Source organism: Mesoplodon mirus, assembly GCF_964341445.2.
Source record: "Mesoplodon mirus genome assembly, chromosome: 6".
NCBI lineage: Eukaryota > Metazoa > Chordata > Mammalia > Artiodactyla > Ziphiidae > Mesoplodon > Mesoplodon mirus.
Genome location: NC_138982.1, coordinates 140,833,171 through 140,858,903, shown reverse-complemented (window position 1 = coordinate 140,858,903; position 25,733 = coordinate 140,833,171). Strand labels below are relative to the sequence as shown.

The 25,733-nt window shown below is 47.7% G+C and overlaps 1 protein-coding gene across 1 annotated transcript; it reads right to left on the bottom strand.

Moving 5' to 3' along the window:
* Positions 1-1,968: 1,968 nt before the first annotated feature.
* On the bottom strand, positions 1,969-20,115 carry ETS2 (ETS proto-oncogene 2, transcription factor). The gene is made up of 10 exons (XM_082625623.1): positions 19,883-20,115; positions 15,431-15,502; positions 12,095-12,206; positions 10,786-10,905; positions 10,268-10,468; positions 8,667-8,750; positions 7,428-7,652; positions 6,341-6,604; positions 4,308-4,426; positions 1,969-3,405 (listed from the first exon to the last, which is right to left on the bottom strand). The coding sequence occupies exons 2-10, from the start codon at positions 15,500-15,502 to the stop codon at positions 3,190-3,192; spliced, it is 1,413 nt and encodes a 470-aa protein (XP_082481749.1). The 5' UTR covers positions 19,883-20,115; the 3' UTR covers positions 1,969-3,189.
* Between the last annotated feature and the right edge of the window lie 5,618 nt (positions 20,116-25,733).

Genomic DNA, 25,733 nt, shown 5'->3' with positions numbered 1-25,733 from the left:
TACAAAACCACACATGGGTAAAAGATCCATTCAAAGTGCAAGATGGACCAATGGAATTTACTGTAACCATAGGCAAGTTTATTGATATGGTTTCATATGTCAACTGGAATTTATCTTTAAGAAACTACCATTTGTCAGTTTAGGTGTAGTATAAAACAATATCCAGTTATGTGAAACCGCTATAAAACACACCTGCCTGTTCCAATTACAGATCCCTGTGAGGCCTGATTTTCTTCAGAATGTATCACAACAGACTGATGCAGAAGCCCATATAGGAATCCAGCTCTTTCCCACTAAACCAAACATCAAGGAGATTTAAAAACATGTAAAATAGTGCTGTTCTCACTTTTTGGGAAAAAGTTATTTTTTATAAAAATATTAATATAGATGTAATTTCAAAAATGAATCATAGTTTTAAACTTGTTTTAATTTCTAACATGGTTAACATTGAGTACCAGTGGTGTGCTAGTAAATGTTTAATAACCTGCTCCCTGAGAAGGGTTGGTGGGGGAAGCCCTGATTTGTAGCGTTTGCTGGTTTCACTGGTGTAACTTACTCTCGTCCCAAACAAGTTTGAGCTACTAATACCTCGCTGATGCAAAGTTGCGGAGAGGCCCTCACCTTTAGCTCTGGCCAGCCCGTGGCAAGCCGGCTTCAGCACAACACTGATACAATCCACCTAAGTTTTTAGAATCCTCACTTATTTTGCAGAGTAGAAAGGAGGTCCAAGAATGAGTTTGAGAAGAGGTGTCCTAGGGACCACCAACCTCATCTATGATAAGCCATCTCGGCAACATCAGAACTCCAGGGGAGTCAAGGCCTCAGTTACAAAAGTCCTTGAACTTCAAACCCCAATGCTCTTATTAGAAACATCCTAAAATCTCTTGGTATCTCTGCCAACCCCGTGGCAAAGACTAGACCCCTGGATTTTTCTATTTTAATCTTGTCTTGAAAATTTTTCGCTTTAAGGAACACTTTCGGGGAATTCCTTCAGGAAGTGTTCACAGTTGGTTCCAGCTTGGTCCCAATTTACCAGGGGATGGGTGTGTGAAATCAGTTAAAGGGAGATGTAATTCTGAGGGACTGAGCAGGTGTGTGTCTGGCGGTTCTGAGCACAGTATCCTGACTCCACCATGCCGGGGGGTTGGTGGGGATGAAGAATGGGGACCTTTACAAGGAGGAGTTTATATAAACAAAGTACTTTATTATTTGAGAAAGAAAAGGCCAAATTACACAACTTTTATACTCAAGTCCTGTTCATTACCACGTCAAAGGTTTACCCTGGATTTGATTTTCCATAACTATTGGGTTGAACCACATAAAACTGCCAACTTCGTAGATGAAACAGACAAACATTGGCAATTTCATGTGGTCAAACCCCATATAAAATGAGCCAATGAGCTAAGATTTCTTTTTGGCAGCAAGATGTTCCCAGTCCCATGTCTGTTGATGTTATGAACAGATGTCTGAGAGATAAACAGGTCCTGCTTGAGAAAAACACCTTGTGCGTCGTGATCCTGGAATACAGTCTGGTGTGGGTTCTGAGACTGTGTGGTGCACCTTCCAACTCTGCTCTCCCCCGCTCGCCCTACCACCCAAGCCCCTGGTCTCATCGCATGGGTGATTCTTCTGTAGAGATGTTACCAATGGTCCTAGTATCTCCTCATGCTGCTAGTGAAGGCTGTAAAACTTTGAAACCAACTGGACTTGATCATTTACAAAAGGCAGGAGGCAGAGGCTGAACCAGGGGTTCCTTTGAAACAACTACCAAAGTCTCCATCACGATCAAGATGTTTTCTTCACAGGAACAACCCCAATCCCGTCTCTTTCCCATCTTGTTGGCCCTCTTTTTGCCTCTGGGCATTCTGCGTCCAAGAAAATAAAACTGGGGACACTAAACAGAAAGGAGCAGCTTGGTATCCAGAAAGCCCAAGACCCGACAGGTAAACAAGATGGGGCAAATCAGGCTTTACTCACGTTCAAGAGGTTTAATAAAGCTTCCCCTCCCCCGGCACCTTCAGCTCTGTACGTCAACTGTACGTGGAGCTGAGGTAAAAATAAAACTTTCTTTACAAATTACATTTTTTTCCAGTGAATTACTTTTGCAGTAAAAATAGCTGCTACATAAATCCCTCCTGATCTCTGAAAAGGAGTCGCATATTTCCAAAAATAGTATTCTTATTTTAATCAAACAGCATAATTTGGGGCACGGGAAGGAAATGGCTGGTCAAGCGGAGGTTAGTTGTTGGGGGAAAAACAGCTGAACTAAAAAATAAGTTTTGTATATAAACATTTAAAGGCATGCATAGAAATGGAAAACATATGCCATTTTGTCAAGAAAAATACTGCTTTATAGCTTTTACATTACAATGAAAGGAGAAGCAGAGAGGCCAGATGGGCCCCCAGATAATAACATTAAGTTTCTTATAAAAATTCCCAAATGTACAAAGTCCTTGCCATAGATAACCCAGACAAAACAAAACGAAAAAAAACAGGAATTAACCCTCTTAGACCTTATTCCTGTAGGTATATTAAATGTAAATAGTACACACTTTACAACTTCTCTTAATCTGCCCTGGCAGATTAAATGTTTGCAAAATGCCACCTGTGCTCCTGACAACTGGAATACATTGCAAAATGCCGTCTGCATTCTTATTTCACATACAGTTATATAATTATTTTAAATTACAATATACAATTTCTGTTAAATAGGTCTGTTAGGGGATTTTGATAACAATTATAAGGTTACAGTCATATATACAAACTAACTTCTGAAATGGCATGATTGTTTCCTTGCACTCTCCTTCCCCTCTGAACCAGAGACCTCTTTGGCATTGGCGTTTCCTGGTTGCAAAAGGCAAAAGAAAATCCAAAAGTGTGTGTCCACAACATGCTCGCTCCTTTGAGAAGACCCAACAGCCTGAACGATCCTGTCACGACGCAGCCCACCCAGAGCCAGGACGGCTGCCTGGAGCTTCTTTCTGGGCCATTCTAATGTAACAGCATCCTAAGTTGCGTGTTCCTGGCAGCAGGAGTTAGAAGCGAGAAACTGTGCTGCTTTCGGCAGAGAACCACGGTACCAGATGAAATAAGGCCACTGCTTCTTGGAGACATTCCCAGATGCATTGATCCTGCATTTCAGGGTCCTTGGATGGGTCCCCGTGGCCCCAGTTCCAGCCCCAGGCGGCTTCAGTCCTCCGTGTCCAGCTGGACACCCAGGATGGCGTGCAGCTCCTCGGGCGTGAAGCCCAGCAAGTTCTGGAGGTCGCACACGAAGCGGTACACGTAGCGCTTCCCCGACGTCTTATGGATGATGTTCTTGTCGTAATAATAGCGTAAACCCCGGCTCAGCTTCTCGTAGTTCATCTTGGGCTTGTTTTTCCGCTTTCCCCACCGGCGGGCCACCTGTGGGACGGATGGAAAAGAGTTCCATTCAATTTGGCAACTAAGAAAAAGTGCATCACTTTCCCAACAATGATTCGGATGCATGCTCACTTGACCACTACGTAAGGACCACAGAGGTGTCATCTGCTTTTGTGCACGTGCCAGGGCTCTGCATCCCCCGGCTGATTCTCGGGGGATGGAGGGAGGTGCTGATGCGAGATCGAGGTGACCCCACCCAAAGCTCCGTCTGCGGAGGCCTCTCACTCAGCAAAGCCCCCAGGAGCCAAGGATCAGAATCAGGGGGGTCCTGAGACAAGGGAAATGCTGTGTCCCACCCACCTCCTGGGTTTGAATCCTGACCCCCATGTCCATAGCTGCTGAGTGGGATCAGGACCTCAGGACATTCTGCATCCCTCAGTGCTTCTGCGGCCCCAGGACACTGGGGAGGTGACAGACCGCACTCTACTGGTACCGGAGACCAAGGGCTCCCCCCTTACACTGTCCTCGAGGGGCTGGTATCGGACCTGCCCTCGGCTTTCTCCTCCAGATGGGGCTGGAGCAGCTCTGCCAACCTCAGCTGAGGAGCGGGCTCAGTCCCTCCAAGGGAAAAGGCAAACTTCCTAAAACATCTTCAGATGATCAGGCGAGAGGCTCAGTTGACAGCTTTCAGCTTTTAACTAGATGATGGAGCAGGGTGGTGAAGCCTGCCTGGTGCCGTGTGCATAAACAGGGGGCACTATAAACTGTGCATCAGCGAAACAAGACTCCACATTTCCCGACCGTCAGGCACGCCTCCTGTGGAAGTGCTCTCATCTGTATACTGGTGACCCCTTTCCGGCACCCAGAGAATTGGATGTGTGAACCCCAAGTGATGGAATCAGGTTTGAGAGCCTAGAGGGCAAGTTCCCAGCTTCTGGACGTACCTCATCGGGGTCAGCAAGCTTAAACTCCCATCCGTCCCCCGTCCAGCTGATGAAAGACTGGCAGGATTTGTCGGACAGCAATTCTAGAAGAAACTGCCACAACTGGATAGGTCCGCTTCCTGAGGGGAAAGGGGGCGGGTTATGTTTTTCTAAGTTTAAAATACAGCATGGCTTTAATCATCCTACTGAACCAAGGAATGTGAGACCTGGCTCTGGACTGGGTGCCAAGGTGAAGGTGTGACTCTGGGTGCTGGTGACAATCCTGGAGGGCTTCCTCCACGCCCCCTGCTCCTGAAAAAGAGGCCGCTGGGCCCTTGATTGCTGGGTTTGGTCTTTTTGGAAAAAAAAAAAATTCTGGGCCACCAACTCTTGGCATCAAAATTCCTCACCCTAGGGCTTCCCTGGTGGCGCAGTGGTTGAGAGTCCGCCTGCCGGTGCAGGGGACATGGGTTCGTGCCCTGGTCTGGGAAGATCCCACATGCCGCGGAGCGGCTGGGCCCGTGAGCCATGGCCGCTGAGCCTGCATGTCCGGAGCCTGTGCTCCGCAACGGGAGAGGCCACAACAGTGAGAGGCCCGCGTACCGCAAAAAAAAAAAAAAAAAAAAAAAAAAAAAATTCCTCCCCCTATTTAATTGTTCCTTATGTAATAACTTTCAAGGTTTATTTCTAGAAACACCCAGTGGGACAGGGATGCAGGCGGTGGAAGGAGCCTTTCAACACAGGATGAGGCGTGTCATTCTCCGAATCCCATGCGTTGCTTTCTTGCCAGATGACAATGGGCAAATTGCTTAACCCAAGACTTGCTTTACTCAGTGGTCACTGGGGCATTTGGGGTTGTAGCCATGGCCTCACCGCCTCTGTTTGATGAGGTATATGCTTGCAAAGCGCTCTTCATATACCTTTTCTTGGTTAATACTTAGAACTGCCGCCACCTTGTGAAGTATCACTGTATCAATATTTTAAAGATGAAGGGTAAGATGGGCTCAGCGGCTGGGTGCCTTGCCCTGGATCGCACGTTTATCCATGCACTGTTCTGCAAGGCACAGTGGCTATATTGTTGATAAGGCTGTGTGGCCTTTGTGACCACAGACAGCTATCTTCCTCTGAGCCCATTTCCCCACCTGTAAAATGGGTTAATACCACCCATGCTAGGCTGTCCTAGGGTCTACTGACCATATGCCTAGTTAATTAACCACACGCAGCTGGCAGGCAATGAATGGTAACTAATATTAAAATGAAAACCACCAACACCATGGCTGTTTACTTCCTTATCAGGCCCTGATGCCCATGTATGAAAATTACAGCAGTTTCCACACTGAGTATTTTAACACTTTTCATGGCTATTTGTTTTATATGATGGAAGAAAAATGGGTGCCTACATATTCTTATTTTAACCTATTGGATTTTTTAAAGTAGGTTTTTTCTAAAATCCCCAATGGCTCCATATGTTCAAAATATGAAGAAAAAAAGATACATTTAAGGACACATGAAGCAACGAAAAAATTTTTCTGATATTTTCGCTAAAGTACTGGAAATATCTGGTTCTAAAAACAGCTTTAATATTTGTCCCCGGCCTAGAATAGCTCTTACCCAAACCTTCAAAATAAGATGGATTTGAGAAGCAAGAAAAGGTAAACAGTCCCCGGGTTATTGGAGGCTGGCTCTGCAGCCCCTCGCCCAGCCAGTTTACATTCTCTGAAATTCCTGGCGTGGCTGAGTCAGAGCTTAAGCCTCCACAGGCCCCGTGTCCCCTGCTGCCACTCCTCCAGGCACTGGCCGGGCACATCCCAGGTGAGGGAGCAGCCTGAAGATTGTCCTCCACACTGCAGAGCCCTGTGTCCATGGCCATCCCTACAAGTTTGGCCTTTTCTGAATTCAGGGAGACAGCTCGCTTGGGTTCAGGATTACACCCCACGCATAAAACGTGGGGTGTCAACACAATGTGGTCCAGCGAGAAACGCCCTTGATAAACAGGGCGGGCGCAGGGCTGGGCGGGTGCAGGGGAGGGGACGGGGACCCGGGGTGGCGCCCACCTGTGAAGCCAGCCAGCACGGCCGCAGGTATAACTGGTTTGCCTTGCTCCACCGGGTCGCTCCTCTCCTGGATGTAGTCCTTGAAGGACATGGTCGGCTTGCTGAGGCCCAGGGACTGGCTGCAGTCGTCCTCGAAGCTCTCGAAGGAAGGTACCCGCTGCACGTCCAGCAGGGACGACTGGCTGTTCCAGGACTGCAGCAGTGACTCCGAGCTCTCAAAGCTGTCGGCGCCTGTCTCGGCGGAGTCGTGGTCTCCGGGCTTCCCTGGCAGAGACAACAACGGACTCTGACCCTCCAGGACCACGGAATGTCCGGTGCTACCCTCCATGGAGGCGGCGTCATTGCCGTCACCCGCTTTAAGTGTTCGCCCTGCTGGTTCAGAATCACCCAGACTTGTCACGATGCCCTGAAACAGAGCTGCTTATTCCTTAGGATACATATGCTACACAATCGCATCTTCCATCAACGGCAGGATGTAGCTCCGAGCAGAGGGCTACACAGCAAGGAAAAGGGCAACAACGTGGATGGACCTCGGGCACGCACAATGTGAGCAAAAGACAAACACAGAAGAAAACACAACCTGCATCAAGTTCAAGAACTGGCAAAACTATGGTGATAAAAGTCAGGACAATGAGATCCTCTTGGGGTGGGGATGCTGTTAACTGGGAGGGGGCGTGATGGAGCCTTGTGGGGTGCTGGCACCCTCTCCATGTCAATCTGGGTGGCTGTCACACAGGGGTGTATGTAGAAAAATCCAACCTGAGCTTCATGCACAGTACATATGCATCCCCGTACAAAGACATCTGTCACCTTCCTACACTGCCTCCCCCAATAGCCCACTGCGTGGACGACTGTGGCCACAGGAGCAAGGACTGTGTCATTTACCCGGCACCCCCAGTGCCCGGGACCTGAGATACGTTAGGAGTAAGCTCGCCGAGCACCACTGTTGGGACCGTGACCTGACGGACCAGTCCTTGACCTCCTCCTTCACTGGCTGAACTCCGGATGTCTGAGCTCATGTCACCGTGGCTCTGGGAATCAACCCAACAACCCTGCTGAGAAGGGCACTCGGAAGCCTGGATCTTACCAGAACTGCTGGAGAGCAGATTCAAGGTGCCGGCCGGGAAGTCCTGGCTGATGGAGCAGTAGTTGACGCTGACGGTGCTGAGTCGGGCCTTGGGAAACATCTGGAAGTCCCGCTCGGGACCGAGCGTGCTGGGCGCGGAGGATGCTGGACACAGGCCATCCAGGAGGCCGCCTTTGGGGTAGTTCTGCGTCTGCATGCCATACAGCGCTTGCTCCACGCCAAAACCTGCAACAGGACCACAGAGGGCAGAGCCGTCCGGCGACATCAACGTGATGACCAGAGACCCCCCACACCTCAAAACGGAGCGCGAGCAGGTCTGCCCGCTCCAGCCCTCCCTCCCCAAAACCCCAGCGGACGTGTGAGCTTGGGTGGGCAGGTTTTCTACTGTGTCCTTGCCTTCTCTAACTGTTCGTCTTCTCAGTCAATGAGCCCTTTTCCAAAATGCCTGCAGCCCCTGGACCCTGGATGCAATGTCTCATGTGAATATTTCTACATCTCTTGTTTTTCAAGTGGTTACATGTGAGCCTTGGGACAACAGGGTCACTGGATCTTTCAGCTTCTGAGGAAACTAAGGCTCAGACAGACGAAGTGATTTGCCGTCCAGCCAGTGACCCATAAGGGAGTATCTCCAGTTGCCCTGCCCACGCTGGCTGGGGGACCACCAAAACCTATACTCGTCAGTGTCAACCACTGGGGTGGGGGACAGAATTCCATGACACCTATTTAAACCCCAAAGTTCAGAGCAAATTTAGTATTGCTGTCCACACACTTCCTGGACCTGCCACCTTTGTCTGTTACACTAATCTGACCACAGCAATTGGCTCACTCCATTTTGCCCCTCGAGTTATAAATTGCCAATTTATAGCCCTGGCCAAAGCAAAGATGACATAAGTCACTGATGTGACGTTAAATTTTCTAGTAGCCACACTGAAAAACTAAAAAGACACTGGCGAAATGAATTTGAATATTTTACTTGACCTAAGAGAGCCATTATCATTTCAATATGTAATCAGAATTTTAAAAATTATTAAGGAGATACTGACATTCTCTGTTCAATACTAAGACTTTCGGATCGGGCGGGTGTGTGTTATATTCTCACTACACATCTCAATGTGGACCAGCCGCACTTGTGAATGTGTGTGATCACCGTATGGGACAGTGCAGGTTCTGCCTTCGAAACTTCCGTGAATCTAACAGGAAGACTTAGAAGCTCTTAAGGGCAGAATTAATTGCACTGACCTAATGAATTGCTATTAATCCAATGAGGAACTGAGTTGAGGTGTGAATTTTCTTCATACTGATCTTCTGTCTTTTCTTGGTTTTCTGAAAAACAGACAGAGGAGACATAAGATTACAAATTGAGAGGTTTAAACTACAGAAGAAAAAAAGTTCCTTTCTGAATTACTGTTCCATGGTTATTTCAGTATAACAAAATGCATTTTAGCACTTCCCACTTAATCTGATGGTGTTCCATGTCATCATGTCGTTTAAAAGCACTAGAGACAGAAATGTATTTTTCTAATAACTAGAATAAGTCTTCTAAACTCCTCAGTGCTGTTACTGGCAAAGTTAAATTTTCTAGTATACAACTTGAGAGATCTAGATGGTGTATTGAATTCATCTATGCAGTCGACAAAGGGTTAAATGCTTACGAAGTACCCCACTGTACCAGGGGCTGGAATACAGCAGATTAGTAACATGGACACAGTTCCTGCCCTGGTGAAGCTTCTGACCCATCGCCTCAAACCCTGAGGTGTGTCCAGGGGTGGTGAGCGCTGTTATAGAAAGAGAGGTCAAAGCAGTGCTATGGGCATCCGAACAGGGACACACACGCCCAGGAACTTAAAAGGAAAAGGTTAGCATTCCCTGTACGTGCTTACATCCTACAAACACACAACCACATGCACACCCACAAATCCAGACCCACACAGACTCACAGAGCGAGAAATGGCAAAACAGGTCTAACTTGCCAGCAAATAGATTCACCAGAAACTTGTCAGACCAGACGTGTGCAAGTTCAGGGAAAATTTGAGGGTCTTTAAGTTTCCCTGGCCGTCAGAAGCCATAACTAAGAAGAGCTGGCAGGCGACCCTGAGATCTTTTAAAGATTCTGAGTCTGTAACAGACATTGAAACTCAGAGTTTAAAATCAATTAAATGAGGAGTACTTCCCTAAACTCTTCTAAGGGGCTTATTTTCTTATATTTTTAAACTTGAAGGATTCCCTCACTATACCGTTTCTCTTTTGTAACTCAATATATTTTTAACATTGGTGTCAATGCTCTTTTTAGGTCTAAATCAAGACTTTCTATATAAGAGCTCTTTTTGCTCAAAGGCCAGTTCCTGTATAATATGTCAGTGTGTAGGTATGTATCAATTACTTCTACATTGGTTTATAAACATACAACAAAAAAATTCTCTGTTGGATTCCATTTGGTCTTAGGAAATGTTACTATAAAATTCCCAGTTTATCTGAACAGAGGCTCACTTTCGCCGAGGCTGACTTATTTCCTAAGGCTCTGTGACGTGAGGTCTGAACACGGGCCTTCTTTGCTGTCTCTTCACCTGAGCCACACGTATGCCTCCAACTCCAACTCATGACGTCTGGCGACACTGAACACCTTGGTGACTAGGGCTCCTGCCTTGTGGCCAATGCTCCCCACTCACGTACTTAAGTGGAGTCAAAATCCATAAATCACCGCCACATAGCTGACTCACGCCAATGGCATTTTCAGGCAAGCTGCCCCACATCACTGAAATGCCAACCGTAGATGCCCCCCACCCCATCACTCTTCCCGGCTATGCTCGCCCCGCCTGGGGAGCCCAGTCGCTCATTAGTACCTTTGATCATCTGCTCTAGGTGTTCCCAGAGAATGTCACCCACAAAGTCAGGCGCCAGCTCCAGAAAGCGCTCCTTGCCAAGGTTACACAACACCTGGCCGGTCATGCCGAACCTCTGGAGGTTGACGTCCACCAGACTGAACTCGTTGGTGGCCCAGAGAAGCCACTGGCACACCTGTTGCTCAGTCCACAGCCAGGGATCTACCGGGGAGGGAAGAAAAGGAGGCAGTAAGGCCAGAAGCACTCCTGATTTACCCGCAGAGCCCAGACGGGCACCAGAGTCCGAGGAAATGAACGAGACACCCAGGAAGATGTTGAGGCACTAAAAGCAGTGCTGGCTGAAGTGTTCAGTTGGTTGGATTTTGAAATAAAAACTGGCTCAGCTTAATGACAGCTCTGTCCCTCTTTTCAATACGCCCTAAACAAGTGCTTGAAATTAAGTCATCTCAAGCTATGGCAGCCTGATGGCTCTGTCTAGTACAGCGCAGGCGCAGAAAGCTCCAGGAAGGAGCGCTTACTCTTCGGGATGCCAAGGCGGCGCTGCTCCTTTTTGAAGCCACTGAAGGTAGCTTTTAAGGCTTGACTCATCACAGCCTTGCTGCACGGGGTCAACAGAGGCAACTCACAGTTGGTCGAGTCTGGAAAAGAAACCCCACGGGGGGATGTTATGAGTTCAAGCTGGCAGCAACACAGGGAGAATTGAGGGGAGGGAGTCTTAGCTTCTAGGGAAGAACAACTCTGATCTCAAACCTTCCGCATCATTCCTTAGATGAGTGTAAAGATTAACAGAAGCTGTTTTTTTTGACTGCAGTGGAGAAAATATTATACATCCCATAACTACACTTATTTAAAAAAATCTAAAATAAAACTCGAGTTTGATTTTTTGCCAAACTTCATAGAGCAGTGATGCCTAGATAACGGTTCTATTTAAGACTATTCCTACATTTTCGACAATGAAAGGAGTTGCAAGGCTTTTGGCCAAAAGCCTTAAGGGGTTGTACATGGCTAATTTGGAAGCAACTTCCATTAAACTAAGCGGCAGCAAAGGAACATCAGATGTAACAGGAACACACAACACTTAGCACCCGTGACATCAATTTGTATTGAAACACAGCCTTCTCTGGATTCCCTCAGCAATTTCAAGAATGATAAATGACCGTCACATGATGGCACGCTTATGCAAGCATGTGTGTTTTAATTAACTTTCTGGGCTGTATTTTCTAGCACCTACTTCACATGACAAAGTAATTTCTGGAATGTTTCCAACTAATAACTCTATCACGGTAATCTCAGAGGCATTACTTGACGTGCTATTCCCTTAAAAAGAATAAACAATGACGTTAAGAACTACGGAAACAAACGCAAATGGGTAAAGATGAGCAGGAATAATTTGTTGCCCCAAAACTCAAGGTAGGGGAGGAAGATCCAGCTAAGGATGCAAACCCGGGATGAAAAGTTGGGGTGCATTTTAACGTCTACTGGTCTGCTTCGCAGAGGGGACTGGGAGATGGGGCCCGGGCTGGCTGCAGTGTTGAAATATCCTAAGGAGAAGCTGGCGGGGTGGTGGGTGGGGGGGCGCGGGGAACGACCCTGTGGTTTGCTCCCAGCAGGGCACCCACCCTCCCTGGGGTGTGTCTGGCAAGTGAGGACTTCAAAGTCACCAAGCGCATAAAAAAGGAAAACTGTCTTCTCTCAGATCTGAGCCTCTACCGGACTTTTCATACAAAGATTCAAGATACCAACATTCGTCACTTATGAATTATAATCTATGAACTGAACTACTTAGGGACATCACGCTCAATTTGTCAAGTCTGAGTAACAAATTACCATGAGAAATTGAATCCAAGCCTGTTGGCACTTCCTGGAGTGTTTGCTCTTCATTTAGGGAGGGGAAAACAGCGAGCAGGGAGCCATCAAAGGTGTCAAAGGCAGGCTGGCGCTGCAAAGGCAGAGGGAAAGAAAACTGAAACGTGACATTTAAACTTATTTAATGACCTGTTTTCAAAGTGGTCCATGGGCAGCCTCACTGATACACCCTGATTAAGCTGCCAGTCATAAAGCCACGCATGGAATCAACCAGTCAGTACTCTGAGTGGACTTCTGACAGGGTCAAAGTGACCAGAAGGATTCTATTTCACTCTGGATCACTTACAGGCATACCTTGGAGATATTGCAGGTGTGGTTCCAGACCATCAAAATAAAGTGAATACTGCAGTAAAGCAAGTCACACAATTCTTTTGGTTTCCCAATACATGTAAAAGTTACGTTTACATTATTAATTGTGCAATAGCATTATGTCTAAAAGCTATGCATACCTTAATTAAAAACTACTTTATTGCTAAAAAATGCGAACCATCATCTAAGCCTTCAGAGAGCTGTAATCATTTCACTTGGTGGAGGGTTTGAAATATTTCGAGGATTACCAAAATGTGACACAGAGACACGAAGAGAGCAAACGCTGTTGGAAGAATGGTGCCGATAAACTTATGATGCAGGGTTGGCACAAACCTTCAATTTGTAAAAAGCGCAGTAAAGCGAAGTACAACACAACAAGGTCTGCCTCTCATCAACCACAGAACCAGAATGACTGGGAACTTATTTTTAATGGCCTAACCAATTTAAATGAATAAATTAAGTAAACAAACCTAAAACCAAGAGAATCTTAGAACAGTGCCTGGAGGGACTCAGAGACCACTGCGATCCAAACACCTGGGCGGGCTTCCCTGGTGGCGCAGTAGTTGAGAGTCCACCTGCCGATGCAGGGGACACGGGTTCGTGCCCCGGTCCGGGAAGATCCCACATGCCGCGGAGCGGCTGGGCCCGTGAGCCATGGCTGCTGAGCCTGCGCGTCCGGAGCTCCGCAACGGGAGAGGCCACGACAGTGACAGGCTCCCGTACCGCAAAAAAAAACCCGAAACACCTGGGCCTTCTAAGCTACTTGGGAGAGATGCTTAGGCTGTGTGTATAAGAAAAACGACTTGGTTCACTGCAGTTAAAATGAAAGGTGAGTGATTAAATGAAAATGAAAAATCAAACAACAAAATACATTACTTTTTCTGCTGAAGCATTTATTCTGAAATGTTTACCATGAAACACTGCAAATGAAACTACATGTCTTTCCCCATCTATTCCAACGGTTCAGAAAATAATAATACATATGAGAACATTCCTTAAGACTTAATTTTGTAAAAGTTTAGTGTATTGAAAAGGACACCCCTCCCCCATCATCTATTAAGGGGAAAGATTTCTAAAAGAAATAGGTTTAAAGTTAAACTACCTATAATTTAGGGGAAAGGGGGAGAAATACACAGAGAAAGATACGCCTGGAGCTGTGAGGATTTCTAATAATCTCATCTAACATTTACAAATGGAATAGCCTTTAATGTAAGACGCATTGGGACTTCCCTGGCGGTCCAGTGGTTAAGACGGCACTTCCACTGCAGGGGGCACGGGTTCGATCCCCAGTTGAGAACTAAGACCCCCTCATGCTGCATGGCGCGGTCAAAAAAAGGAAAAAAGACTCATTTATGAGTAACACATGTTAACAGATAAAGGCTTGATTCATCATTGCCTAACTTGTTGAAGAAAAACGTGAAGAAAGGTTATATTTTTCCAACATAAGCTGGAAATCCCATGTCACATGTGCAATGCAATGACCCATCTGTTGAGTCATCAATTAAAAAATGTGTAACACATTTACAAATCAGTTTGTGTGCTTTCTTTTTAGAAATGCAGAACAATGAATGACGCATTACATAAGAAGTAGGAGCTCAACCCAGTGATGTCCCAATGATGTTGGAGTCCAGCTCCCCAAAACCCAAAGCAAGGATGACCAATTGCCCAAAGCCCACGGGGGAAAGACCAATCCTGAGAGTGTGAAATACTCATCTCGGCTTATGAACTACCTTAGAGCAGCGCCAATTTTGGTGAAATAGCCAATAGATTTTTTAAATTCCCACTAGCATTGCCCAGTGACTAAGAAATGCCTGCCCTTTCCTGACTGTACTCCTGACTGTTCTTTTTTTTAAAACCAGGAAGCCAAAAGACAAGACAAATTCCTGCTGTGTATTTCAACACATCAAATTTCAGCAATGACAGTTTCTTCTCCAAGCCCAGAGATCGCACAGGCATTGTCAAACTCTTCTAGTTTATAGGAGAAGTCTTCTCTCTAGAGGGGTCATTTCAAACTTAATACCATAATTTCTTGTATGGTTTCTGCCATGCCAACACTGAAAACATCTGACCAAAATGAACAGAAAAAAGAAAACCTTGCTGACTTGACGTCTGATAAATTTCATGACACTCTAGAAAGGTCTGTGCCAATTTTTGCCTCTTGGGGTTCTATCAGACAGACAACCTCACGCTGATCTACTGAGAAAAACGTAACATGCCAGAGACACATTATCATACAAAACACCAAGCTAGGAGGAGGCCAATTTAAAATCGCTGTTTCTGAGACATGTTTACTACTCAACACTAAAAAAAACCCCAATCAAATCTCGCTGTCACATTTGTAGAAGGCAAATGGGAAATTATCAGTTTGTGCTGCTAAAGAATGTTCCCCAAAGGGATTGAGACAGAAACTACACGGAATGTTTATTATGCAGCTGAGAAGGCTCTTTCATCTTTAATCTGTTCTTTGCTTTACATAAACAGGCACAGTTGTGCCTGGAAGGACACAATGGATGCAGACTGCCTGCATCCCGGTGGGCACTGACCCTTCTGATGGGAGCAGCAGCAGCAGTTGGGCCCGCCTGCCTCTTCTAAGCTCTTTCATTTCAGTTCTTAAACAACTTTTCTGTCACCCAAGAAAACTCCTGGGGGGACAGAACAGACAGCTCCTCCAGCTCTGTTCTCTGGAGAATTCATAGGATTTTTCACCTGGTAGGAGCCTCCGAAAGAAACTACAAAGGCCTCACCGTCTACAAATTAAATGGTTTCATATCTTGGAGGACAAATCGAACAAGCACCAGGACATCCATTTTGCAGACTAGAAAACGGAGGCCCAGAGAGATTAAGCAAACAGTCCAGAGTCACACAGCCAGTTAATTAAAAAGCTAGGGCTAGAACCGGTCTTCTGGGACCCAATCCACTGTTTTTTCTCCTAGAGATTGAGTTTTCCAATTTTTTTTTTTAAGTTTTAATTAAAACTTGTTCACTCACCTTGAGTGTCCCTCTGTAACTGCTGGACACAGGGGCCACCTGGTCCATGTTCTTGATTCCAAAATCATTCATCTTAAAAAAAAAAAAGAAAAAGGAAAAGAAATGAAGAAACTCAAAGAGGCAACAAATCAAGTCCACATCCACACCTAATTCTGGCTGAGTTGGTCCAAGTTCTCCAGCCCTAACAGGTCATACCAAACGTAAAATAGAGAGCTAGTGGGAAGCAGCCGCATAGCACAGGGAGATCAACTATCAGCCCGGTGCTTTGTGACCACCTGGAGGGGTGGGATAGGGAGGGTGGGAGGGAGGAAGGGAGACGCAAGAGGGAAGGGATATGGGAACAGATGTATATGTATAACTGATTCACTTTGTTATACAGCAGAAACTAACACACCATTGTAAAGCAGTTATACTCCAATAAAGATGTAAAAAAAAATGGTGAAAATGGTAAATTTTATTTTGCCACAATAAAAAAGAAAAAAATCTTAGATGCTATCACTACTGAAAAAAAATACTGAATGCCAGGAATTCTTCTCACAAATGGGATGCTACTTAAGTAATTAAATAATCATGCTGGTTCTCTGCTGAATTCGATTTAGATTTGAGGCATACAGATAAAGTTGCCTTCTGGCTGGCTGGGTGAGCTGGGCTGGGGGCCCGGGTCCTTCCAGGACAGGAGTGGGAGGATCTGCTTCCCCCGGGCAGGGCGAGGGCTATCTCCCCTATGCAAGGGGGACAGTCAGCTCAACCTGGGAGCTCCAGGGCAAGCGCAGGGATGACCTGCCACCGCAGCTCCCAGACAGATCCAGATCTAGGAAAGCCTGCTGGAAGACCGCCTCAGAGGCCCCCTTCCCTCTCCAAGCTGTGAGGAAGCACAGGCTCAGGAAGCAGATAAAAGGGAGAACCAGGGCTAGAGCCCAAACCCTCTTTCGTTGTCTAGATCCTCCTGCATTGAATACACAAGCTCAGAATACACCTGCTTTGCGTGTTGCTCAGCTGTGCATTTCTTCAAGAGGAAGTAATTCTGATCACGGATCTGCCTTACTTGCTTGGATGGTCTGGGCTTATCCTGGACCTGCACTGACCAACGTGGCGGCCACCAGCCACGTGGGGCTCCTGAGCGCTTGGCCCTGGGCTAGGGTGAACTCCGATGTGCTAAGCATGCAAAACACACTCTCAATTTCAAAGGTTTCGTAGCGAAAAGTAAAGTATCTCAGTACTAATTTTGTATTTACTGCATGTTTATGTAATATTTTGAATGTGCGAAGTTAAGTGAAACACGCTGAAATTAATTTCACCACATTTACTGTGGCTATTAAAAAACTTAGAGTTGCCTGTGTGACTGGCATTTGGACAGTTCCATGTGTGACCTGTGATTGCTGTAATCAACTGAAAACTTATTTGGGGCCCTAACATGTAATTGTTTGGTGGGGTCAGTTAAACATTAATAAGTGAGAAAGGTACTTAGATAATCCTGCCTTAGTGTTTGACTAAAAAAACAGAGCAACTAAAGCTGATTTTCAAATAACCTGGGAATCCCCTATGACAGTAACCCACCCTCCCCGCTTCATGGCCTTGAACCAGGGGTCTAGGAGGAAGCTTTACGGGGTACCTCTAACTGCCCGCCCTGCGGTCTCCACCGAGGGCTCCTACCTGTTACAACCAAGAACCCTGAGTAATTAAAACATTGCGCAATGGATAGACTCACTGGCAGAGGCAAACAGCTTCTTTTCCTGTAACTACTTAATTCGAGTTTGTACTTTCTTGTTTTCTCTTCATAGTCAACGTTATGGCTAAACAGACCTCCCAACAGCTCAGCACACAGACACACACCCCCTTGGCTAGAAAGGCAGTATGGGAGGCGAGTCTGAGCCACCAGGGAGACCAGAGGCACTGGACAGGCCTGTAAAAACCCTCAGAGTGCGGGTACTTATTTTGGGGGCCAGTGGAGGCTCAAAAGCTTTGACAGTAAATCACAGTTGGGAGTGGAGGGGTGGGAGTAGGGGTTTGGAGGAGAGTTGTCCTGGATCAAAAGTGACCGCGTTTGCTCAGAATCTCCACTTGGTGGATCCTGTCATCCACCTGCACTCAAGAATCAATACTCACTACTGATGATCACTGCCCTGGTAGATTCCACCTTGCTAAGAGCTAAGCTAAGCCTGAGCTGGGGCACCACACCTTCCTACCTCACTCAACTGTCTGACAACCCCGAGAGGCAGATGTTATACCATCTTACAGCGAGGCAACAGAGACCTTGGGATCTTGCCCAGGATCACACAGCTACTGAGGGGGCATCTAAGGGGCACAGGGCAGACCAAAGCCCCGGGGAGTATGGCCCTACCTCCTGAGCTCCCCCAGGAGCCAGGATCACCCGAATGATGAGGCGTGCGCCCTCCTCCCAGCCCACCAATAAAGAGCAGAGATGGCACACAGATATCGTTAGGCTAGGCCCCTGCTCGAGACGCTGCATGATGTGAAATGCTCCTTAAGGTAGAGCTTTATGCCACTGACCTGGATGAACTAAGTCCTGTCACCGGCTGATTACATCAGCAAGCCTCAAACAGGAGACCAAAATGAAAGCACACCTTGGGTGTTGTCAGTTACCCATCTTCTTCGCCTGGTTTGCAGGCACTATTCCACCCACATTCTTCAGCTTCACGGAGATGGAAAGAGAATAGATGTGGAAGGCGATGGAGAAGCCTCGCCTGATTTTTGTGTACAAATACCAGGAGGAAAGGCAGTCTACCACTCCCACATAAAGAGCTGTAATGACTAGCTACGGAATAGAATTCTTCTGTTGTCCGGCTTTTAATTTGTTTTGTAAAAACCAGGTAGAATCAAAATGCTCTACCAATGGTTTCTGACAAACACATAACTAATCAAATTTAAGTTCCCTTATTTTACTCAACACAGCTTGTGAAGGTGGCAGACAGGCCAAGTTTCCCCACCTAAGTCAATTTCACATTTAGATCTTTTTGGTGTTGCCCTATTGATCGATGCTTTTGAACAACAGAAAAAAGGGAAAATGGCAGAAATGGAAGGGCTGAGAATGGTTAAATTTTAAAACAAGCAGAACGTGCCGGACAACAGAACCCTTATAGGAACAAGTGATCGCTTATGTGAGATTAGAGCACAGGTTTGCGTTTAGGTAAATTTTAAAAAAGCAAGAATAAAGAAAAACAAAAACAAACCTGAAACGCACTTTTGAAGATTGGTTTGCTTTTTCCTTTGAAAGTTATCAATCTAGAGAGAAGAATGACTAATCCCAGAAATGAGTGTTTGATTATTTCCCTGCAGGACTCAGAGAGCTAGCGTTTACTGTACCGTGATATTATTCAGAATTTTAATAAACCTTAACTTAGAGACTTATCTCTCTGATTGGTGGTGATGTGGGCAAGCAGACAGTGCACAGCCGCTACCACTGTACGGAACAAACATAATCTCTTACGGGTAAATTAAAATAAATTACCCCTATCTCCAAAGGGAACTGCTCACTTCTTTACTTTCTAAATCAGTAGTAGCAGGTCAACTACTATTTTCGGATACCCTAAAATTGAATACAGGCCAATATAAAAGTCTCATGTGCTTAAAAAAAAAAAAAGCCATACACGCTCAAACGCTGTTACCCCTTCATCCAAAATGCTCTAAGAACGGGAAAATAAAGTCAGCCTTGTGCACCCACATCTCCATTTCCGACAGGCTCCCCATGTTCGCCTCGCAGGACAGAGGGGCCCGGATCCAGAGGTCCTGGGGCGCCCGCGGGGGTCCCACTGGAGCCGCAGGACCCTCCCGGCACCACCCCCTCGCCCGCTGCCACGGCCGGGCCCGGGACCTGGCCGCGGAGGTGACCGGGGGGACTGGGATAGGCGCGTTTTCGGGAAGCCGCAGCCTCCCAGGTGTTTCAGGCGCCCGGCACCCCAGATCTTCCCGGGCCCGGCGTCCTCCCCGTAAGTCACCCGCAAACCCGGGCGCGCAGGGGCCTCTCGGACACCCTCTCCATCGTCCCCCACCCCTTCGCGAAATCAGGTCCGCCGGGCGCCCACTGGCAGGAGCCCCCCTACCACGCCCGCGTTTCCTTTTAAAACAAAAGCAAGTGAAACAAGCCGGCGCGCCCCGCCCGCCCCTGCCACCTCGGCGACCCCGGGGCCGCGGCCCAAGTTCGCAGCCTGCTCCGCCCGTCACCGCCGGGCCCACTCCGAGCTCGGCCCGCCGCACCGAAAGCCACTCGGCCCCAGGAACACGAGCCCCGAGAGGACCGGATCCCAGACGCGCGACCTCCGAATGCTACGGATAGCCGCCACCCAGCCTGGACCCCGGCTGCGCCCCGGGATCCGGACCTCGGCGCCACCTACGTCCCCCGCCCGGTTCCTGGGTCCCCCGGTAGAGGATCCGGCGCCGGAGGACGCTCCCCGCTGGACCCCGGCCGCCCGCCCGGCCCGATCCCGCTCTTACCGCGCCTCTTCGGGCAGGGCCGCCGGCGGTTCGGGGCCCGGGCTCCTCGGTGCGCGCCGGCTAGGGCGCGGGCGCGGGCGCGCGGGGGAGATGTCCGGGAGGCCGGGATGGGCGGCGGGCGGCGGGCGACGGGCTGCTGGCGGGCGGGCTCCGGGCGCTCGGGGCTGGGGCTACACCGCACTCCGCGCAGCCGCTGGAGGAAGTAAGTGGCTGCTCCCCTCCGCCGCGCGCTCTTCACGAGCGAGGGGAGGAGGGAGGTGGGAAGAGGGAGGGGAGACGGCAGCGAGGAGGGGAGGAGGGGCTGAGGGGGAGGGGAAAGGAGGGACGGGAGGGGAGGAGGGGAGGCGAGACTGCAGAGGGCGGGTGGAGGGGAGGGGAGGAGAGAGAGGAGGGGTGGGAAGGGCAGCGGGGGGGAGGGGGGAGGAGAAGAGCAGGGGGCGGAGCCGAACCTTTCAGGCGGGACTTCGCTCGGCGCCTGATGTCACTCGGCTGTCCCTCGCCGGCTGTTCCAGGGCCGCTCTGGGCCGGGAACTCCGAGGCCTGGCGCCCCGTGCTCTGTGTGTCCCGGGAGCTCAGGAGGAGAGTCTTTCTGTGGTTTCTTCCCCGGGTCCGGAGGCTTTAACCCCAAACGTGCCCTGGCAGGACTGGAGTAGTGCTGGTGCCACCGAGTGGCCGCAGGGCTTGGGGTCATAAGGGATTCATTCTGGCCCCATTCTTGGACCTCCTTGTGGACTTATGATTTCTGATCATTCTTATTTCTGATCTTTCTGTCATGCTGACGCTGAGATGATAAAGATGCAAAATGGGCCCTTTTATGGGTCACGGAGTCCCCCTGCTCCGAGAAGCCCCACTCCTACAGCCTCCGTGTGAGTGGCACCCCCTAGAGTTGGGCGGTGCCTTAGTAGTAATCAGCCTTGACTGAGCTTCCCTGGACTAATCCTCATGATAATTCTCCAAGGCATTATTGTCCCCACTTTAAATATGAGGGAGTTGACCCTCAGGGTAAATAACTTGCCAAGTCATAAGACATATAAATGGGAAATTCAGGGTTGAAACTCCAGTTTATCTGACTTCTAACTATGATCAAAACCATCACCCATACCTCCCATTTCCATTTTTAGCAGGAAATATTCAATACTTGAGTCCCTGGCTAGAAACGTGCACATTTCCCATTCAGGTCAGATTCTCAATATTTTGGAGAAATATTTAAATTCCTAAAAGTGGTTATGAAATAAAATAGCTCAGCTTAGGCAAGGCCAGGGGCTGAAATTTGGTGCATCTCAGGGACTACAGTGCTGTGAAGGGAGAGAGGAAAGGCCTCACTTCTCTGTTACCAAGGTTCCTGGTTTCCATGGCAACCCTAAACCAGGAGTTATCCAGATAATTGAGATACTATTGCACCTTAATGTTTCCAGGTACCTGAGGGTTTCCGGGTATCACCATTGCATGGGTCAGAGGCAGGGTCTACACAGCTCAAACAACCAGGTGCTGAGAAGATTGATATTTCCAGCAGATTGAACTGATTCTGATGGTTTCTCCAGGTACATTCAGGCCTGGAACAGAAATCACAGATAGGTCAAGAAGGAGTTTCATAAATGGGATACAGATCCATAGTAAGTAACCATGGAGACATAAAGAGTTTTTTTTTTTTTTTTAACTGTAGCAGAAAATACTGACTCATCTGGGCTGCAGTTTCAGCTAATAGAGGGTCTTTTACCCCAGGCTACTGAAAGCATCTGAGAAGCTTGGTACAGACAGCCATTAGGTCAAGTTCAGTTGCCTGGAGTGGGGCTGCCTTGTCCACAGGACCTGTTCCCGTGCCCGTGGGTCTCCGGTGCTAGGTGATCAGGGGCTCCCTGAGTCCCTGAGGTCCACTGACTCTTTGGGAAGACATCTTTCCTCCCTGAGGGGCTGGTCGGGGGGAGGGGCGTTTCCAACACATCTGAGCAGAAAGACGTCAAAAGAAGTGGCATTGGAGTCATTCCTGACAACCAACAGTCCATTCCTGACAACCAACTTTTCCTCTGCTCTAACTGGCTAAACCTTGGGCCAGTTCTCACCTCTGTAGAAGCAAGGGTGATTATGGCACCTATGTCATCAGGCTGTGATGGGCATTTGACACAGAACCAAATTTGTAAAGAATTTGTTCATCACATGGTAGAGAGAGGTTAAGAATGATATAGATATTAAGTGTCTTTTTCCAAGCTCCCCTCTGGGAGCATCTTATGAAAAATCCTTTAAAAAATATATACATGGGGCTTCCCTGGTGGCGCAGTGGTTGAGAGTCCGCCTGCCGATGCAGGGGACACAGGTTCGTGCCCCGGTCCGGGAAGATCCCACATGCCGTGGAGCGGCTGGGCCCGTGAGCCATGGCCACTGAGCCTGCGCGTCTGGAGCCTGTGCTCTGCAACGGGAGAGGCCACAGCAGTGAGAGGCCCATACCGCAAAAAAAAAAAAAAAATATATATATATATATATATATATATGTGAAAAAAAAATCATCCCTACCCTCTCAGATATAAATGTGTGAAACCCGATAGAAAATAATCTAACCAGGAGCAAAATGCAGAGCTGAAAGAGGTCCAGAGGCTGGAGAGATTGGGAAGCTGGGGTCACACACAAGCCTGTACTCCTGACTCCCACCCAGGCCTCTGCCACTCCCTGTTCCCCTTCCCAGGAGCCCTGGGCTCAGTCAAGCAACCCCCTTGCCCTGGGTCCTACGCGGCGGTGGCTGATCCCCCTCTACGCTTGGGTGGTCACATGCTCATAATAAAATGTCTTATCCTAGTTCTGGGGCCATAACAGGGTTCCTAACATTTTTTACCTTCCTGTTGTTAGTTGGTTTCCTAGTTACTCAGCAGAACTAAAACCCAGCCTGGCTGCAGCCTGTGATTATTCATTGACTATTATGGCTTGATTCACAAGGAACATCGGGTTTTCCAGTAAATTAAACCCAATAAAAGTATGGCCCTTGCGCTTCAAGATCAAAAGTCAAAGGTGTTAGAAGGAAATTAAAATTCAGGAGGCCCATCAGGTGAAGTGACCAGATGTACCACGTCAGGCTGAGTGTAAGAGCAGTCTTAACTCTTCCTTTAAGAAAGAGGGAAGCTTATAGAGGAGAAGAAGAAAGAGGAAATTACAGTAGAATGTATGCATCATAAATAGTAAATGTCTAGAGGGTAAAATGCAAATAAAGAGTTCTTTAGAATCCAGACGTAATTATTAAAAATGATTAGCTTACCAAGTTATCCTGTAAAAACAACAACAACAGAAACTTTTCCATAGAAACACGTCTGTATTTGTCTTGAAATCCAAATCAATAGTCAACATACAGTTGCAAGTGGAAACCGTACAGGTGGCTTCCACTTGCAAGCTAAACAGACGTCATCTGGTCTGAGATGTATCATTTATTCATTTAGCAAACACTGAGCTGCTGAGAAGACAGATGAGGAAGGGCTTAGTCGCTGCCCTTGAAGAAGTAAAACCGAAGTCCATGGTTCTGCAAAAATCATGCACAAATGTGAGACTTTGGAAATCCTGGGAGGGGGTTGGGCAGTGGAGGGGAAATGCACTTAGAGACAGAGATAATTTAATGCATGCATATGTTCTGGCACCTACGTTTCCTTTGCTGACCATTCACCCTGCAGTCACGGGGTCATGACTGGCAGTAGTTATTCCACTGATGCATGTTGGGGTCAAGGAACAGATGAAATTAAACTTTATAACCTCCCCCATTTCCTCCCACCACACACAACAAATATGCACACAACGTGTATACCATCCAGCTGCTCTCTCCTTGTGCCCATCTACAGGCTGGCACTGGTTCCTGGAATCCGGGCCAAGCTGGGGTCATCCAGCAGCCTCCCAGGCCCCTCCCCCCGACAAGGTGGTCCCACACTATACAAGAGCAGGTAGTTTCTACCCTTTTCTTTAAGATTCCTCGGAACAGCCAACATGGGGCTACCCATGGGAGGTCAAAACCTTCTCCTAATGTCCTATGTTAACTTCAGCTGCTTTTGGCAGCCTCACTGGTCCCTTGTGTTTCCTGGGGCATGAAGGCAGGATAACTAGATAGAGCCTGTGATCTTATCCTGTGGAGGGCAGCCTGTGGGGTCAGACTTCCTGTGGTCAGATCCCAGCTCAGCCCTTCACTAGCTGTCCAGCTGTGGCCCCAGCAAGTTACTTAAACTGTCTGGATGTCAGTTTCCTTCTCTGTCAAGTTTGCATAATAGCCTTGCTTTTCTTCTAGGGTTGTGTGACGATTAAGTGAGTTAAAGTTTCTTAAGTACTTAGAACAATGCCTGGCACATAATTAAGTCTAGGGTTGTGATAAACAAGCAACAGCTCCGCAGAGAGTTGGTCCTGCCATCCCCTTCAGCCACCTCTGATCCCGGTCTTCTTCTACACTCTAAGCGGGATTTTGATTCACAATAGGGAATAAGGTCAAGACCAATGCTGTCCATTGGAGCTCACAGTTTCACTATAATTCTATTGCCTTTGGTAGCAGGAGACCAGGGAATGAAACACTGATTTTTTTTTTTTTTTTTGGTTTCCATCCCCATTTCATTATTTTTTTCACAAAACTTGGTATCGGTCATTATTTTGTTTTCATATTTACATCCTTGTCCTACTGCCCATTCAATCTGTGGAATTCTTTTTTTTTTTTTTTTTTTTAGTTTCTGCTTTATATCAAAGTGAATCAGTTATACATATACATCTGTTCCCATATCCCTTCCCTCTTACGTCTCCCTCCCTCCCACCCTCCCTATCCCACCCCTCCAGTCGGTCACAAAGCATCCAGCTGATCTCCCTGTGCTATGCGGCTGCTTCCCACTAGCTATCTACCTTACGTTTGGTAGGAAACACTGAATTTTAAAATTGGAAAAGTCTTTAGAGTTGATAGGTGAGACCAACTCCTGTTTTTACCAGGAAACTGAAGCCCAAGGAGGATCAATTCCTTGCCAGCGGTCATAGGACTCTCCTTGGTGGGCCTGGGGCCTCAGTCTAGACCTCCTGCCCCCGCTGCCTGCCTCCCTGACGCAGTCATTGTTTCCTTATAAGGCAGTGCTCCTGGAGTATATAAACCACCTTCAGAATCCACTGTGATATTAAACTGCGTGATAACATGCTTTAGGCAAGTCTGAACAGCAAAAATAGTAAGAGGGACCTGCTGTATTCTGTAGGATTGATAATCCCTAAATAAATGTGTCTGCAGTGTGAGTCAGACCTGTACAGATAGAGGACTTCGGAGTTGTGTGTGTTTCTTGTGAATCACAAAATGATTCCCACAGTAGACACTGGGCTGAATGATGCTTCGAGCACCAACCTGGTTATTTGTCTTGCAAACTGGACACGGAACTGCCAGTCTTCACGCAAATGAAGACTTAGTCTCTACCGTAGCTGTCCGTCCAGCAAAAGATTAAGGAAGGCTAATTCTCATGCCACTTGAGGTGACAACGTAAGACCTGGATTAGCATTTTAAAGCTCAATAATGTAACAGACATAAGCAACACATGAATAAATCATTAAAACGGGATATTTATATTATGTCCATTTGAAACCGCACACCTCAAGCTGGGAGTTGAACCCACAGGCCGAGACTAGAACCCAGCTAAATCCCAGATTGGGACTTGAACTCACTGTCTTTTTTTTTTTTTTTTTTTTGCGATACACGGGCCTCTCACTGTTGTGGCCTCTCTCGTGGTGGAGCACAGGCTCCGGACGCACAGGCTCAGCGGCCAGGGCTCACGGGCCCAGCCGCTCCGTGGCATGTGGGATCTTCCCGGACCGGGGCACGAACCCATGTCCCCTGCATCGGCAGGCAGACTCTCAACCCCTGCGCCACCAGGGA